The sequence below is a fragment of the Delphinapterus leucas genome, chromosome 18 (genome assembly GCF_059928025.1).
Source record: "Delphinapterus leucas isolate spDelLeu-1000000601 "Yukka" chromosome 18, BTC_Dleu_Yukka2, whole genome shotgun sequence".
Taxonomy (NCBI): domain Eukaryota; kingdom Metazoa; phylum Chordata; class Mammalia; order Artiodactyla; family Monodontidae; genus Delphinapterus; species Delphinapterus leucas.
Genome location: NC_143146.1, coordinates 10,323,879 through 10,338,309, shown reverse-complemented (window position 1 = coordinate 10,338,309; position 14,431 = coordinate 10,323,879). Strand labels below are relative to the sequence as shown.

Genomic DNA, 14,431 nt, shown 5'->3' with positions numbered 1-14,431 from the left:
TGGCCAGATTTGGCCCACTGGCTGTCGTGTGCCAACCTCTGTCTTAGATAATCATTCAGTCTCTCTGGATTTCATTTCCACACCTATAGCATGAGAGTATTGATCTGAGGCAATGTTTTTTTGTTTTTTTTTTTTAATTTTATTTATTTATGGCTGTGTTGGGTCTTCGTTTCTGTGCGAGGGCTTTCTGTAGTTGCGGCAAGTGGGGGCCACTCTTCATCGCGGTGCGTGGGCCTCTCACTATCGCGGTCTTTTTTGTTGCTGAGCACAGGCTCCAGATACGCAAGCTCAGTAATTGTGGCTCACGGGCCCAGTTGCTCCATGGCATGTGGGATCTTCCCAGACCAGGGCTCGAACCCGTGTCCCCTGCATTGGCAGGCAGATTCTCAACCACTGTGCCACCAGGGAAGCCCTGAGGCAATATGTTTTACACTTAAGCAAGCGTTAGAACCGTCTGGAAAGCTAGTGAAAGTACAGATTCCTGTGCTTACACGTAGAGATTCTGACTTATTGAGTCTGGAGGGACCTGGGGATTTGCATCTCTAACATGCTTCCACAAGAAGCTGCTGCTGGTCCAGGAACCATGCCTTCGAGAGCGCAGGTCTGAGGCAATCCTTCTCATCTCTGGCTGCACAGAGGAGATTCGTTGTAAGAACTGAGGCCTCTGTTCCAACTGAGACCAGTTAAATTAAAAGTGGACCCCAGCTTCTGGGCATTTTAGGAGTCTCCCAGGAGATTCTACTGTGTAATCAGGGTTGAGATCCACTGGCTGAAGTGAGCTCCAAAGCTTTGCACTCCACGTGTGGGCTGCAGAGCTGTGACATCCGCATCACCTGGGAGCTTGTTAGAAATGTAGAATCTCAGGCCCCATCTTGAGCTACTGAATCCGAATCTGCGTTTTAACAAGATCCCCAGGAAATAGAGGCATAAATTAAAATGTGAGAAATGCAGCTGTAAAGGAAGGAATGAGTTTCATATTTACAAGTTGCTCTTTTGTACTATACACCAGGCAGGCTACTTAACTCACTTTATCTTCAACTTGCCTGTGTTAGTTTTCTACCACTGCCCTAGCAAATTAACATGAACTTAGTAGCTTGAAACAACACCCCCTATTATCTCACAGTCTCTGGACAGACTCAGTTGGGTTCCCTGCTTAGGGTGTCACAGGGCCAAATCAAGGTGTTGGTGTGGCTGGGCTCTTTCCTGGAGGCCCTGGGGAAGGAGCCACTTCCCAGCTGATTCCAGCTGTTGGCAGAATATGTTCCTTGTGGTTGTAGGACTGAAGTCCCCATTTCATTGTGGGTTGTTGGCTAGGGGTTGCTGTCAACATTTAGAGACCACTCTAAGTTTCTCCCTCTTCCATGATAGCAACTGTGCATCAAATTCTTCTCTTGTTTCTAATTTCTCTGATTTCCCCTTCTGCTATCAGTTAGAGAAAACTCCTCGCTTTTACAGAGCTTACATGGGGCTCTCCTGGTGGTACAGTGGTTGAGAATCCACCTGCCAATGCAGGGGACACGGTTTGAGCCCTGGTCCGGGAAGATCCCACATGCCGTGGAGCAGCTAAGCCCGTGCACCACAACTACTGAGCCTGCGCTCTAGAGACCACGAGCCACAACTACTGAGCCCACGTGCCACAACTACTGAAGCCCACATGCCTAGAGCCCGTGCTCCGCAGCTAGAGAAGCCACCGCAATGAGAAGCCCGCACACCGCAACGAAGAGTAGCCTCTGCTTGCCGCCACTAGAGAAAGCCCGCGAGCAGCAACGAAGACCCGATGCAGCCAAAAATAAATAAATTTATTTTAAAAAAAAATAAAGAGGGCTTCCCTGGTGGCGCAGTGGTTGAGAGTCCGCCTGCCGATGCAGGGGACACAGGTTCGTGCCCTGGTCTGGGAAGATCCCACATGCCGTGGAACGGCTGAGCCCGTGAGCCACGGCCGCTGAGCCTGTGAGCCACGGCCGCTGAGCCTGCGCTTCCGGAGCCTGTGCTCCGCAACGGGAGAGGCCACAACAGTGAGAGGCCCGTGTACTGCAAAAAAAATAAAAGAGCTTACACGATTAGATTCAGCTCACCTGTGTAATCTCCATTTTTACTAACTCAAAGCCAACTGATTAGTAACCTTAATAACATCTCCCAAATCCCTTTTGCCATGGGTGTAATATCTTATCACAGTCATAGTCCTGGTGATTAGGGCTGAAGATCTGGGGCCATGTAAGACTTCTGCCTATCACGTGGCCCAGACCACATAGTTTAAACAGTAAGGCTTAGAGTGAGATTTTGAATCTAGGTTTGTCTGAGCCCAAAGTTCATAGTAACTATTTTATTAACTTGTCTCTCAGTGGTAAAAATAAATGTGTTATAAAGAACTTTATAGTTATTCATGAGCTTTCACATGTATTGTGTTGTTTGGCCTCATTAGAATCTCTTTATGAGGTACCACTATTCCCTTTTATGGATGAGACTGGGGATTGCGAATGTTTAATTATTTGTTCAAGATGTTCTAGATAGAAAATAGCAAATTAAGAGCTGAAGAATGGCTCTCCTGAGTTCAAATCCCATGCTTTCCCCTTTACATCATCATAATTCCCTAATTTCTTGTTTAGATCATTCTTGTTATCTATTTGGGAAACAAATTTACTGGGATAGAATAAAGAAACTAGCAGAGTAATTGCAGATTGGATGCAAATGTTTGAGTACTACAGTGGGCATGCGCAGAAAAATGGGCCCACCTGTTATGCTAATTGAGAGATGAATTCTGCCCAAATGCAGAGAAATACTCTATTTGAGTTTTAAAAATTAATGTCCATACAGCAGATAGTCAATGAATTTTAAAATGTAATCTAGAAAACAACAAATTTGTGAAGTGAAACTTTTTGTAGAAATTGCAAGTCAATCACGTAATTATTTTTGAGAGATGACAGGATTTTGGCAAACAGTGGATTCGTCTCAGCCTTGTGATTAGGGAGTTAGCCCCTCTGCAGAGAAAGCATAAGGAGAGGTCATAGAAACACCCTCCCACCAGTGACTATCTTTTCATTCATTTCCTTGTTTCGAATGCAAAAAACCCCCAAACCCAAAAACAATGTGGCCTGAAAGAATGTACCTACAAGTAAAAAGTTTTATGATTCTTTCAGAAGTCAGAATGATGGCTACTGGTTAGGGTTTTCCTGGTCTGACCAACTAGGATGCTGGCATATGGAACATCTCTTACCTGACTGCCCAAATAATTTAATAATTTTTCCCTCTCCTCTTGGGGCAAAAGTTGTATCTAGTGAGACACTATCCTTACATCGGCAGTTCAGAAGTTATGTTTAAAGAATGGCCAATCATTTATTCAAATAAAAAATGCTAGAAATTCAATAGTATCTTGGGCCTGTTTCCTTGTCATCATTTATAGATGCAAGGAAATCTGTTACAATCTGGGATGCAGGCTAGGATTTAACCAAATTATAAAAAGAATTAGGCCTTGGTCAGGTCAATTTTACTAAAAGCCCTTAGATCTTGGAGGATCAATGAAGGCAAGAGAAAGGTTAATCCCAAGGGCTTCTGTTCGTTGAACAAACATATCAAAGAGAAATTACATTATTCCCTTGGCCAACTTCTGACATGGATATATTCAGATGATTTGAAGAGATGTGGAATGATAAACACACACTGGTTATAAACAAGGAACTCTTTCATTACCTCTGTTTAGTCGGGGGGGGGGTATCCCTTTGTTTTTCATGAGGTGGGGTTATTTTAATAGTAAATGCTGGTAATAACAGTCAACATGCAATCTTTCATTTTCAGTACAGTCTTTCCTAAGACAATGTTTCTAGCATAGTTGACAGAAAGCACTATCTGTCAATCATTTCCATGGTCCAGTGTGGTCTCAGAAGCAGAAAAACAAGGAGAATGTAAGGAAGAGCTGGAGGAATAAGTCAGTCATTTTGTGCTCTTTATATTTGTTTGGGAGGATCTGGTTTTTCCCAGCCATATATTTGAGGGAGAATCAGTTGTAAGAAGAATGCACACGTTGATGGAGAAATAGAAGGTGGCCAGTAGCCCGTGTGACATATGATGCTGATGTCATTATCTGAAAGTGCATGTATCCATGCCTGGTAATTAAGACATGCAAAGATAATTACGACACGGTCCCCTCTGTCAATAATATAATAACGATGGATGAATATTTTAGATGTAGTATTCTAGATTCAATCATTTAGGGAAGGTATATCATGCCTCCATCACAATCATTTAAACAAGTGTATAAAATGGTTATTTGCTCTAGAATATTTCTGATGAAACTGCTTCTGAAGCTTACAAGTAGGTGCTCAAAAACCTGTTGAAAAACAGTTTGGGGTGATCAGTCATGAAATCAAATGCAAACACTGTCATAATTATTTGGGCTTTCTTCATAGCAGGGAGAAGAACTAATAAACCGATGTAGCAGTCGTTTCAACTCTGAACTTGATGTCCCATTTTTGGGAGATTCAGCTCTACTCTTATAAATCAGAAAAAAAACAGAAGCAAACAAAAAGCAGGCCCGGATAGCAGCAGGGGCCTGTGAGTCCGTGGCCAGTCGATAGGAGAACCAGCTCTTTCCCTTCTTTAGTCTTTACCTTCCCAACCAGAGGTTGTTAGGTTTCACTCTCTATTGAGTCAGTTGCCTGAGGGGGAAAAATCTTCACATTGCATCACATATCACTCACTTCTCTTGCCTATAGATTGCCGCCCGCCCCCCTTCCTGGGACATTGATTTTCTTCCTTGGGTTTTGGAGAAAGCTTTGCTCCCTGGGCATCTCTGTCTGGCTTGCTGTCCGAAGCATTAGTCACACTTTGCCAGCAGCCGTGCAGATTGTGACACCTGCTGCTTGGCTAGGCTCCTACCTCTGGAGGACAGTGGTGGGGATTTCTGATGGGAGCCGCCGAAAACCTTTGAAGGAAACCTTTGAAGGAGAACTCTGATCTCCAAGGATAGCTCACAAGCGCTTGCTTTACCTATCGCTGCGTGGTAGACGGTGCCGTCTGTGAGATTAGATAGTTTACAGACTGGGAATGGGCTCAGAGGGAAAACCATGCCCATCTTGAGGTTTGCTGAAGGGCTCGGGATGTCCCAGCCCTGCTTCCCACACGGCCGTCTTGTCACCTCTGGCTTGAAGAACGGAGATTTTGTGAAGAATGGAGATTTAATGACAGTGAGGGTGATCTCTGAGACCCGTTGTGAACACAGAGCTGATAATCGCCCGCGTTATTCACATGTGCCTTTTTACGGGCTATAGAAGATGCTCACCAACACCTCACGTGACCCTCACAGTCTTAGTGAGAGGCGGGTAAAGCAGGTATCATTCGAATCTCATTTTACAGCAGAGAAAGGAGAAGGCCTGCGAGGTGAGGTGACTTGTGGGAAACCTGCCCGGTGCTCCAGGGAAACAGTGGTGCTCAAGACATCCTCCATCCCGCCCCTGTGCTCTGAAAAACTGTTTACTACAAAGAACCACCCTTCGCCACAACTTAGATAGGACTCTCTGCTGTCCCTTGTTTCCCTGTGACAAGGCCAGACACAGATCCTCCAGTTCCCATTCTTTGCCTCATAAGTGATTAGCTCACTGTTTGACTGGTTAAGACGAACTATCGGCTAACTTGACCAGGTCAAACTTTCGCCAGACTTCTCTCCTTCCCCAGACCCCTGAACTTTGACCCACCCTAAGCCCGAGCCAAACGGGAATGTGGAGACCACTCCTTAAGGCTGACCTCAGGGAAAGACGTTTCCTGCTCCAATCTCTAATCACACCCTCCATTCATCCCCCACCCCCCAGCCATACCTGGTTCTTCCTAGCTTTGCTTACCCCTCCCTGTTGCCTGACTTTTGAGAAGATTAGAGCGTTCTTCCTATTGCAATAGTCTTTTTGAATACAGTCCCTCCCTACCTAAGTCAGGATTTGGTTTTTATCTGATGGGTCACAGGCTAAGGATCAAAGGTGGCCTCCTGTCACCTAGCCTTCGTCAACCATGTGGTGTGACTTTTGCACCTGCCAGGGGTGGGTGGTTGAATCGTGGCCCCGACCCCAGGCCCTGCTTATTCCAGGCTTGGTTCCCATGGGTCACTCTGTGTTCCTGCAACACTGTACCCTGTAGGATTCTCTGGAATAAAGCTTTTACAAGAAAGGAAGACTCATCTCATACATCTGGGGCTCCAAGGGCAGATGTGTATTGCTTTGTCTCCACTGGTGTTTTACCTTAGTCTGAGAACAAGCTGTCTCTGTCCCACAAAGGAGTGAGTTAAAGAGAGGAATGGAACAAGAATTCAGGATGAAAAAAATGAGAAATCTTCCCAGTGGTTGATGTTTTGGGATAAATGCCAGGGATATCAGACATTCTTATTTGGAGGTGAGTTAAAAAAAAAAAATCCAAAGCAATTCCATTCTGTTAAGCTTTAGAGAGCAGAGCCGAGAACCACACATGTGCCTACATACTCTTTAGAGATGCCTGAGCTGCAGAGTTGGACAGGTCAGCCAGCCTTGCCCACAAAGGCTTTTTGGTTTCATGGAGGGTTCAGATACATGATCAGGATTGGAGAAGCCAGTTCAAGGTTACCTGCAAAGTGGTCAATGGGCTCATTAGTACTTGGGTAGTGGTCTCAGTAGCTGTGTAGCTTGTTGGCGCACTTCATAGATTTTTCTTTTCTCCAATACCAAGAACATAGAAAAAGGATTTCACGTAGAAATTCTGAATTTCATTATTATATTGCTTTGTAATAATGATAATCTGTGAACTTTGCAGTCAGTATTTCTGTAGCTTGCTGGTCACCACACACTGTATACGCTCAAGTTTGCTCTGGCGAAACCTTCTCAATGAGCCGCCTGCAACATTATCGGCTTTTGTGACTGGTTCCTTCAAATCCAATATATTCTGAAGGGTGTGATCAATAAGCAGATGGCTCAGACCTGTATACACGCCAAGAAACGAGGCACCTAATTAACAGTTCGCCCAGGGTGTGAGGCAATTGCAGAAGGGAGTGGAGACCCTGCCTGGGCTGGGGGACCCCTGCATAAGACGATCAGGGCTGGTGGTGTGACGTGTCGGCATGAGGTGGCTGTCGGAAGTGAGGACACAGCCAGGACCTTCAGGCTGTGCTCATTAGGGCTTTGCAGAATTCCCAATTATCTCTTGACCTGGCCCTGAGCAAGGCCCCTTTTCATTGCCCTGAAAAAGGAGTCCGTGGATCGAAAAGAACACCTGATTAGAAGTTCTCCGTGGGCTTGGCTCTGAAGTTCAGTTGGTAGACTGAACACCACAGAACAGAACACACAGAAATGTGGTGTTTGCTGGTATGAGAGCTTGGGGGAGGCAAAAGCGGGCTTCTGGAGTGGGGCAGTTTGGGGCCCTGCACAGAGGTCAGGAAGAGGTTATGTGAGAAGAGCCTGATGAACCCCTGAGGGGTGTTTCAGTGAGTCTGTGAGTCCCACCAAAGGTCCAGAGAGCCTGGACTCCTTCCTGCCCTCTTGACTCTTGGCTCAAACAGGACTAGAAGGAGGCCTTTCTCTGCTTTGGACCTGGGCGAGCCAGCTTCTGAGTGTCCCCAGCACCAGAGGAGAGAGCTGAGTTCACTGTGACAGCTGTCCCTGGGGCCTATGGAATACACGCTCAACCTGTCGCCAGCCTGATGTTCCCTAGCTGACTGTTTTGTTGTGCTTTCAGTGTTTCCCTGGGTAGGGCCCTACGTGCTGTTTCCAACGTGAAATGCAGACTCTGAAAGAGAAGACAGTGCCTGGGGCCTGACATATCCCAAGACAACTGTCCTAATGCTCCTGGGACCGATTAAGACCGAGGAGGTCAAGCCTGTACCTGTGGGGAATGACGTGTGTCTCAAGTCCTTTGACGTAGCCTTGTGAATCAGGATGAGCACGCTGACAACAAATAAGCTCATTAATTCAGTGGGTGGTGATGCCAGCCCTCTAAACGTTCAAATGGGACTTGAATATTTACTGGGCATACTACAGGAAGATTTTTAATTTTGAATGAGTGACGTACAGCATTGGGGAAAATAATTGTCAATATTAAATTTAAACAGGGTATACTGGTCAAATACAGAAAGCAAGGGGATGTGGAAGCGTAATTTAAGTGTGGCTTTGGAATTGTTTTGCTATTTTAATTTGGCCCCTAGCTTTTCGGATCAGATGACAGAGTATATTAAAAATGAAAAAAATTAATTTTGATAAAATGCATGTAATATAAAATTTACTGTTTTAAAGTGTACAGTTCAGTAGGGTTAAATACATTCACATTGTTGTGCAACCAATCTCCAGAACCCTTTCATCTTGCAAAACTGAAACGCTATACCCATTGAGTGACAAGTTCCCCCCTCTCCCAGACCCTGGCAACCACCATTCTACTTTCTGTCTCTATGAATATGACTTCTAGGTGCCTCATGTAAGTGGGATCATACAGTATTTGTCTTTTTGTGGCTGGCTTATTTCACTCAGCATAATGTCCTCAAGGTTCATCCATATTGTTACATGGATCAAAATTTCCTTACTTTTTAAGACAGTAATACTTGATCATATGCATGGACATTTTGTTTATCTGTCCATCCATCAATGGACATTTGGGTTGCTTCCACCTTTGGCTATTGTGAACAATGCTGCTATAAACAGGGCTGTACAAAAATACCTCTTTGAGACCCTGCTTTTGATTCTTTTGGATATATACTCAGAAATGGTAATGCTGGAATCATATGGTAATTCGAGTTTTAATTTTCGGAGGAACTACTATACTGATCTCCACAGCGGCTGCACCACTTTCCACTCCCACCAGCAGTGCTCCAGGGTTCCAGTTTCTCCATATCCTCATCGACATTTGTTATTTTCAGTTTAAAAAAAAATGTTGATAGCAGCCATCTTAATGAGTGTGAGGTCTAGATGTAATTTTTGAAGGTAGTAGTGTGGCAATGATACTACATGAAAGTAAGTTGAACTGAGCTGACTGGGGAAGAAAGTCTCTAGCTGTGAGTTTCCAGGCTGCACACAGGGATTTAAGGTATCAGTGTTTGGTGGCTGTCTCTTTCCACATACTAACTCAGAAAAGTGGACCTCTCTATTAATTCTGGAAACATGGATTTTGTGTTTTTAGGCTTTTGGGAAGCAAGAAAACTCAGAGTTGAGTGTACTGGTTAGGGTTCAGGCAGGCTTGGGGCTCACCCTTTTGTCCCCTGACAGGCTATTCTAATGTGCACCACTGACAGGGAGACAGACCCTGTTATGGGCTGTATCGCGTACCCCTAAAATTCATATGTTGAAGTCCTAACACCCAGTACCCCAGAATGTGACTGTATTTCGTATCTCCTCACCCTTAGATATTAGAAACGTTCAGTGGTCCCCATAGGTAGCAAATACAGTTTCAATTCGGAAACTGGAATGGTTCAACTTGAACTTGATTTAGTATCTGATCTTTTCCCTTCCACTGACTCAGGCCTGCTTTAAGCTGGAAACCTCCTATGGTGGATAGAAAAGTGGCCCAATTGACAACTGGTCAACGGGGGATTTTGGTTGGGAGGTTAGACAGCTAGTGCAGTGGTCTGGGGTATGTTGCACATCAGCTCAGACTAAGCCCATCTGGCAGATTTTGTGAGGCACTCAGGTAAACAGAGTGAATGAATTCACCTCTCCTGCCTTTCTTAAATCAAGAAGCTGAATTTTGTCTCAGAGGTATAACACTCAACCCAGATTACACCAGGAGTAACTATAATAAATCCAGGACTTGAAAAATCTGTGGAACTCCAAAGCTGATGATCTTTGAGTTATACAAGTATTTTTCAAACTAGTTTCCTTGGAACACTAGGATGGTTCAGGCCGTCTTTGGGGGATGGACTGGGCTTGTGAGTTGTTATAACAAAATACTACAAATTTTGTAGCATTTGGGTGGTTTAAAACAAATTTATTGTCTCACAGTTCTAGTTCTGGAGGCCAGACCTCTGAAATCAAGGTGATGGTAGGGCCATGTTTCCTCCAGTGCCCCTGGGGGAGGATCCTTCCTTGTCTCTTGCAATGACTTGTCACCCTAGGCGCTCCTTGCTTGTGGTGGCATCGCTCCAGTCTCTGCCTCTGTCTTCACATGGCTGTCTTGCCTCGGAGTCTGTGTCTTCATGTGGCTTTCTCCTCCCTCAGTGTCTCTCTCATCTTCTTATGACGCCGGTCATATTGAATTCAGGGCCCGTCCTACTCTGGTATGACCTCACCATAACTTAACTCATCACATCTGCAAAGACCCTATTCCCAAATAAGGTCACATCCACAGGGGCGAGGAGTTAGGATTCCAACACATCTTTTTTTTTTTTGCGGGGGGGGGACACAATTCAGTCCATAAGAGGCGGGAGACAGGCCATGTGGGTGGGGTTCTCATCTTCACCCAAATTTCAACTAGGGCTGCCTTGCTTTTGCCTGCTTAATATTTTGGGATCCTCCGAAGGACTTTGAGAAAGAGTGCCACTGGAAACCACCTGTCTGTGGTATATGCCACTTTTTACAAAGAAACAGGCAAACACATCATTCAGCTGGCCCAGAAACTGCTTTTGCTGAAGGTTTACAAGCCCAGTATCTCTTCTATGTGCTCGATCTGATTCAGCGCAGGCAGGGCACAAACGGCCAGTCCCCGCTGATGGCTGTGGCTCTTGAACCACCACTGAGAATAGAGTGAATAGCCTCAGTCTGGCCATTCTCTCCATCCCTGTTCCCTTTGAGTCCCCTTGAATCGCCTTACGTGCAATGCGTGTGTGGTCTGTTCCCCGGGGGTCTCTGCGTCAAGTATTCTATCCCTTACGCTTTCTGATGCCTTCAGAACCCAAAGCATCCCTTAATTAAAGGCAGTGGGTGGCATGATGACAGGATTAGTATCAGTGTCTGGCCTCCCTAAGGACCAGGGGACATTGTGGCTGACGTTTTCCCATCTGTATAACCAGCCTGTTTATAAGTTGATGCAAAATCTAAAAGGGGGTGAGGCATGTATCTTCTGGGCTTGCCGTCTGCTCTACTGGCTTCAGGAAAAGAGTGGCGTTAAGTCCCACAGGAGTCGTCTGGTTGTTTCCCTTCATTGCAAATGTAGGGTGCTGTGGCTTTAAGTGCATTGCTATTCTGCCCCTTGCTTCACTGCAGAATGAACAACAATGATGTTCTGCTGAACATCAATTACAGACGTTTTAGAAAGGGCTCAGCCGTTTTGTGAGAATGAAGCTGTATTACTCAAGTGTAATGAGCCAAGAGGAAAAACGTCTCGTTTTCATGCAGCACTAGTACAGACCCATGCCCTGGCTGCCAAAGATCCTTTTGTGAGTTTGGAAGGTACAGAGTATTCACTCAGCCTTATGAGCACTAACGTGAAAGAAACCTTCTGGCTTAGGAACTGAGCTGAAATGAATAGCAGGGACAGAGCTTTTGCCAACTAATTATCGACGGAATATTCAAATACAGAGTTTGCAAAATGCCAGCTCCTTAGTGGCCCCTCCACCAAGCCGTCTCCTACCCCCCAAACACACACATGTGAAAAGGGTTTAGAAATGATCATCAACTCGAAGTAAATTCTTTTACAAATCCAATATTTATTTTATTTTCTTAAGTACAAAGTAAACTCTAAATGAACATAAAACGAAATAAAATCCTTTCGGCTGTACTGACTTTAATTGCCCATTATCTTATTGTCACAATTAATCATATAAACACTATATGGACTGTCACCACAATGTCACATTTATTATACAGAAGGAATGTGATATTTGGCTAGTTAAGAATGTTAAATAGACAGAAGTAGATCATAAAGCAACTGGGGGAGTAGAGTGGCGGTCAAAGTATTCTGAGATCAACACTGTATTAAAAGAAGTAATCTAGGAACTTCCCTGGTGGTGCAGTGGTTAAGAATCCGCCTGCCAATGCAGGGGACACGGGTTCGAGCCCTGGCCCGGGAAGATCCCACATGCTGAAGAGCAACTAAGCCTGTGCGCCACAACTACTGAGCCTGTGCTCTAGAGCCCATGAGCCACAGCTACTGACCCCGCGTGCCACAACTACTTAAGCCTGCACGCATAGAGCCTGTGTTCCACGACAAGAGAAGCCACCACAATGAGAAGCCCAAGCACCGCAACAAAGAGTAGCCCACGCTTGCCGCAACTAGAGAAAGCCTGCACGCAGCAACAAAGACCCAAGGTAGCCAAAAATAAATAAATAAATAAAAAAGAAGTAATCTAAACAGCAAATTTCCAATCAAGAATTGTGTAGTTAAAGGCCCAAATGCACTTTTACTTGGTTGACCCAGCATAAAAGAACCACTGTTGCATCCAGAGGACATGGACAGCTGATGTGTGAAACATATACAATTGAGCTGTGAGATAACGAAATTGTGAGTTGGGAGTGAGATTTTGGAGAGTACCATTATTTCTATAGGAGAGTCTGGTAGCAAGGGCATCATTTTGAATTGAACACTGCAATAGTGTGTTGGGGGCGACTCAATTTCTTTGCTGATTTATGGCAAAACAGACCTACCTTGGGTAAGAGATGAAGCCAAGGGTAACATCACACATGCAAAGATTTTTAAAATGAGCTGAATCATGTAGTTTTACTTTTTTTTTTGCTAAACTCTATTATTAAAAGGCTTTTTAAGAAACTCAACATCTTTAAGTAACTATGTACCCCCAAGTGATCCACGTACAGGTTTGTTTTAAGCCAGTCAGCTCTTTGGGCCCATTTCTTTGCTTGGTAGCTGCACACGAAGTTCTCTTGGGAACAGGCCAAGGGGACAGACATTGACTTGTTCTGATCTCTAATAGCTTGTGCGTGTTTTTTAAAATAACATGAGAAAAAGAGTGTACTTTTTAAAATTCAGAATCTAATTTGTAAAACTACTATCATTTTAGCATGAGCTCAGTGTTGACATTTTCAGATCAATCATAAATAAATTCTCCCAAGAGAGGTATTTCTAGAGGAAGTGGGAAAAACGTGAACTAAAGATACAGCTCCTGCACCATAAATATCAGCCACTTTGGGCTAAGTGCTCTCTCAGGGGCTGAAAATAATGCGTAAGAGCATACATGCATATACCTTAGTTTACAGAGGTGGAATATAGGAAATTTTGAATGATCTACATCTGGTATAGTTGGTATAGTTGCTAATATTACGAAACTGCCATTTTGCAGATTCTCTTGAACGCGTGATAATAACCCATCACACACACAGCTTTGACAGACCCAGTTTTCTGCCTTCCTATGGCAGGACAGAAATCAGTTTAAAAAATCTTGTTACAAGTTGGACTTAAATTACACATCAATTATGGATTGCTCACTGGACAATGAAAGAACATATCAGAAGTCAGTTTTCACCAGTGGACTTTCATCTTCACTGGCTTCCATCTAAATGTCCAGAAGGTCATCTCCGCTTTCGTCGCTCTCCACTGTCAGCTGCCGTGTCCACCACTTCTTAACCTCGGAACCACAGGAAGCTGTGTCTGTCATGGGGTTCATTTTGCACACGACAGATTTCATTGTGGTCCGCCCTCCAAACCGTAGGTTGACCGAAGACACCGAGTGGCTTATTGGTTTTGGTGCTGTGGAATCAACAAGAGTCCCGTGAGCAGCCTGGTGTGGCTTCTCCCCCCCCCCCCGTTGCTAGCCATTCCTGAAACCCCCGATGGTTCTGTCAGTCATACTTCCCAGGAGCAAGTCCTACCCATAGATGTCACGTATGAAACCTTTCAAATACTTGGTTCTTTATATTCATAGTGGACTTTAAAATCATGTTCATGGACTAGTAACACCATTTGAAAAAAATATGTCGCTTGCAATTTTGGGGTTTTTTTTTTTGTTGTTTTTCTGCGGTACGCGGGCCTCTCACTGTTGTGGCCTCTCCCGTTGTGGAGCACAGGCTCCGGACGAGCAGGCTCAGCGGCCATGGCTCACGGGCCCAGCCACTCCGCGGCATGTGGGATCTTCCCGGACCGGGGCACAAACCCGTGTCCCCTGCGTTGGCAGGCGGACTCTCAACCACTGCGCCACCAGGGAAGCCCTGTTGCTTGCAATTTGAGATAACTACAAAAACCAAAAAAATCACTGAAAGTTCCAGTTTGGGCAAATAAAGTGTCATGGAAATGTGTCGGCGTTCATTACTATATACATATTAATATAAAGAAACAACAAAGGAAAAGAAGGGATAGTGTAATAGACAGTGAGGGGAGACGAAGAGGTTTGGAGAAGGTAAGGGAGGAAAGATGTGGGTAAATAACATTTTTTTTTTGTAAAAACAGAAGTGTAGCATCAGAGAAAAAGGCATGATTCCTGGACAGATTTAAAATACGCTAAGGGCAGCATTCATCTTTCCAGTCCATGTGCCTGGATAAAGCAGCTTGTATGAAGACTTTGTTGACACACTCATGGCTTTGGGATTCTATCAATCAGTCATGGTTTGGGGTC

The 14,431-nt window shown here is 44.7% G+C and overlaps 1 protein-coding gene and 1 long non-coding RNA gene across 2 annotated transcripts in view; one reads left to right on the top strand and one right to left on the bottom strand.

Moving 5' to 3' along the window:
• Window positions 1–14,431, top strand: part of LOC149746817 (uncharacterized) — a 217,372-nt gene that overhangs the window by 196,520 nt on the left and 6,421 nt on the right. The window lies entirely within an intron of this gene.
• The window catches only part of NALCN (sodium leak channel, non-selective), a 279,093-nt gene continuing 276,255 nt past the window's right edge, over window positions 11,594–14,431 (bottom strand). The window contains exon 43 of the mRNA XM_089899398.1: window positions 11,594–13,569. Within this exon, the coding sequence (XP_089755524.1) occupies window positions 13,376–13,569 (194 nt within the window). The 3' untranslated portion in view covers window positions 11,594–13,375. The remainder of the gene's footprint in view (window positions 13,570–14,431) is intronic.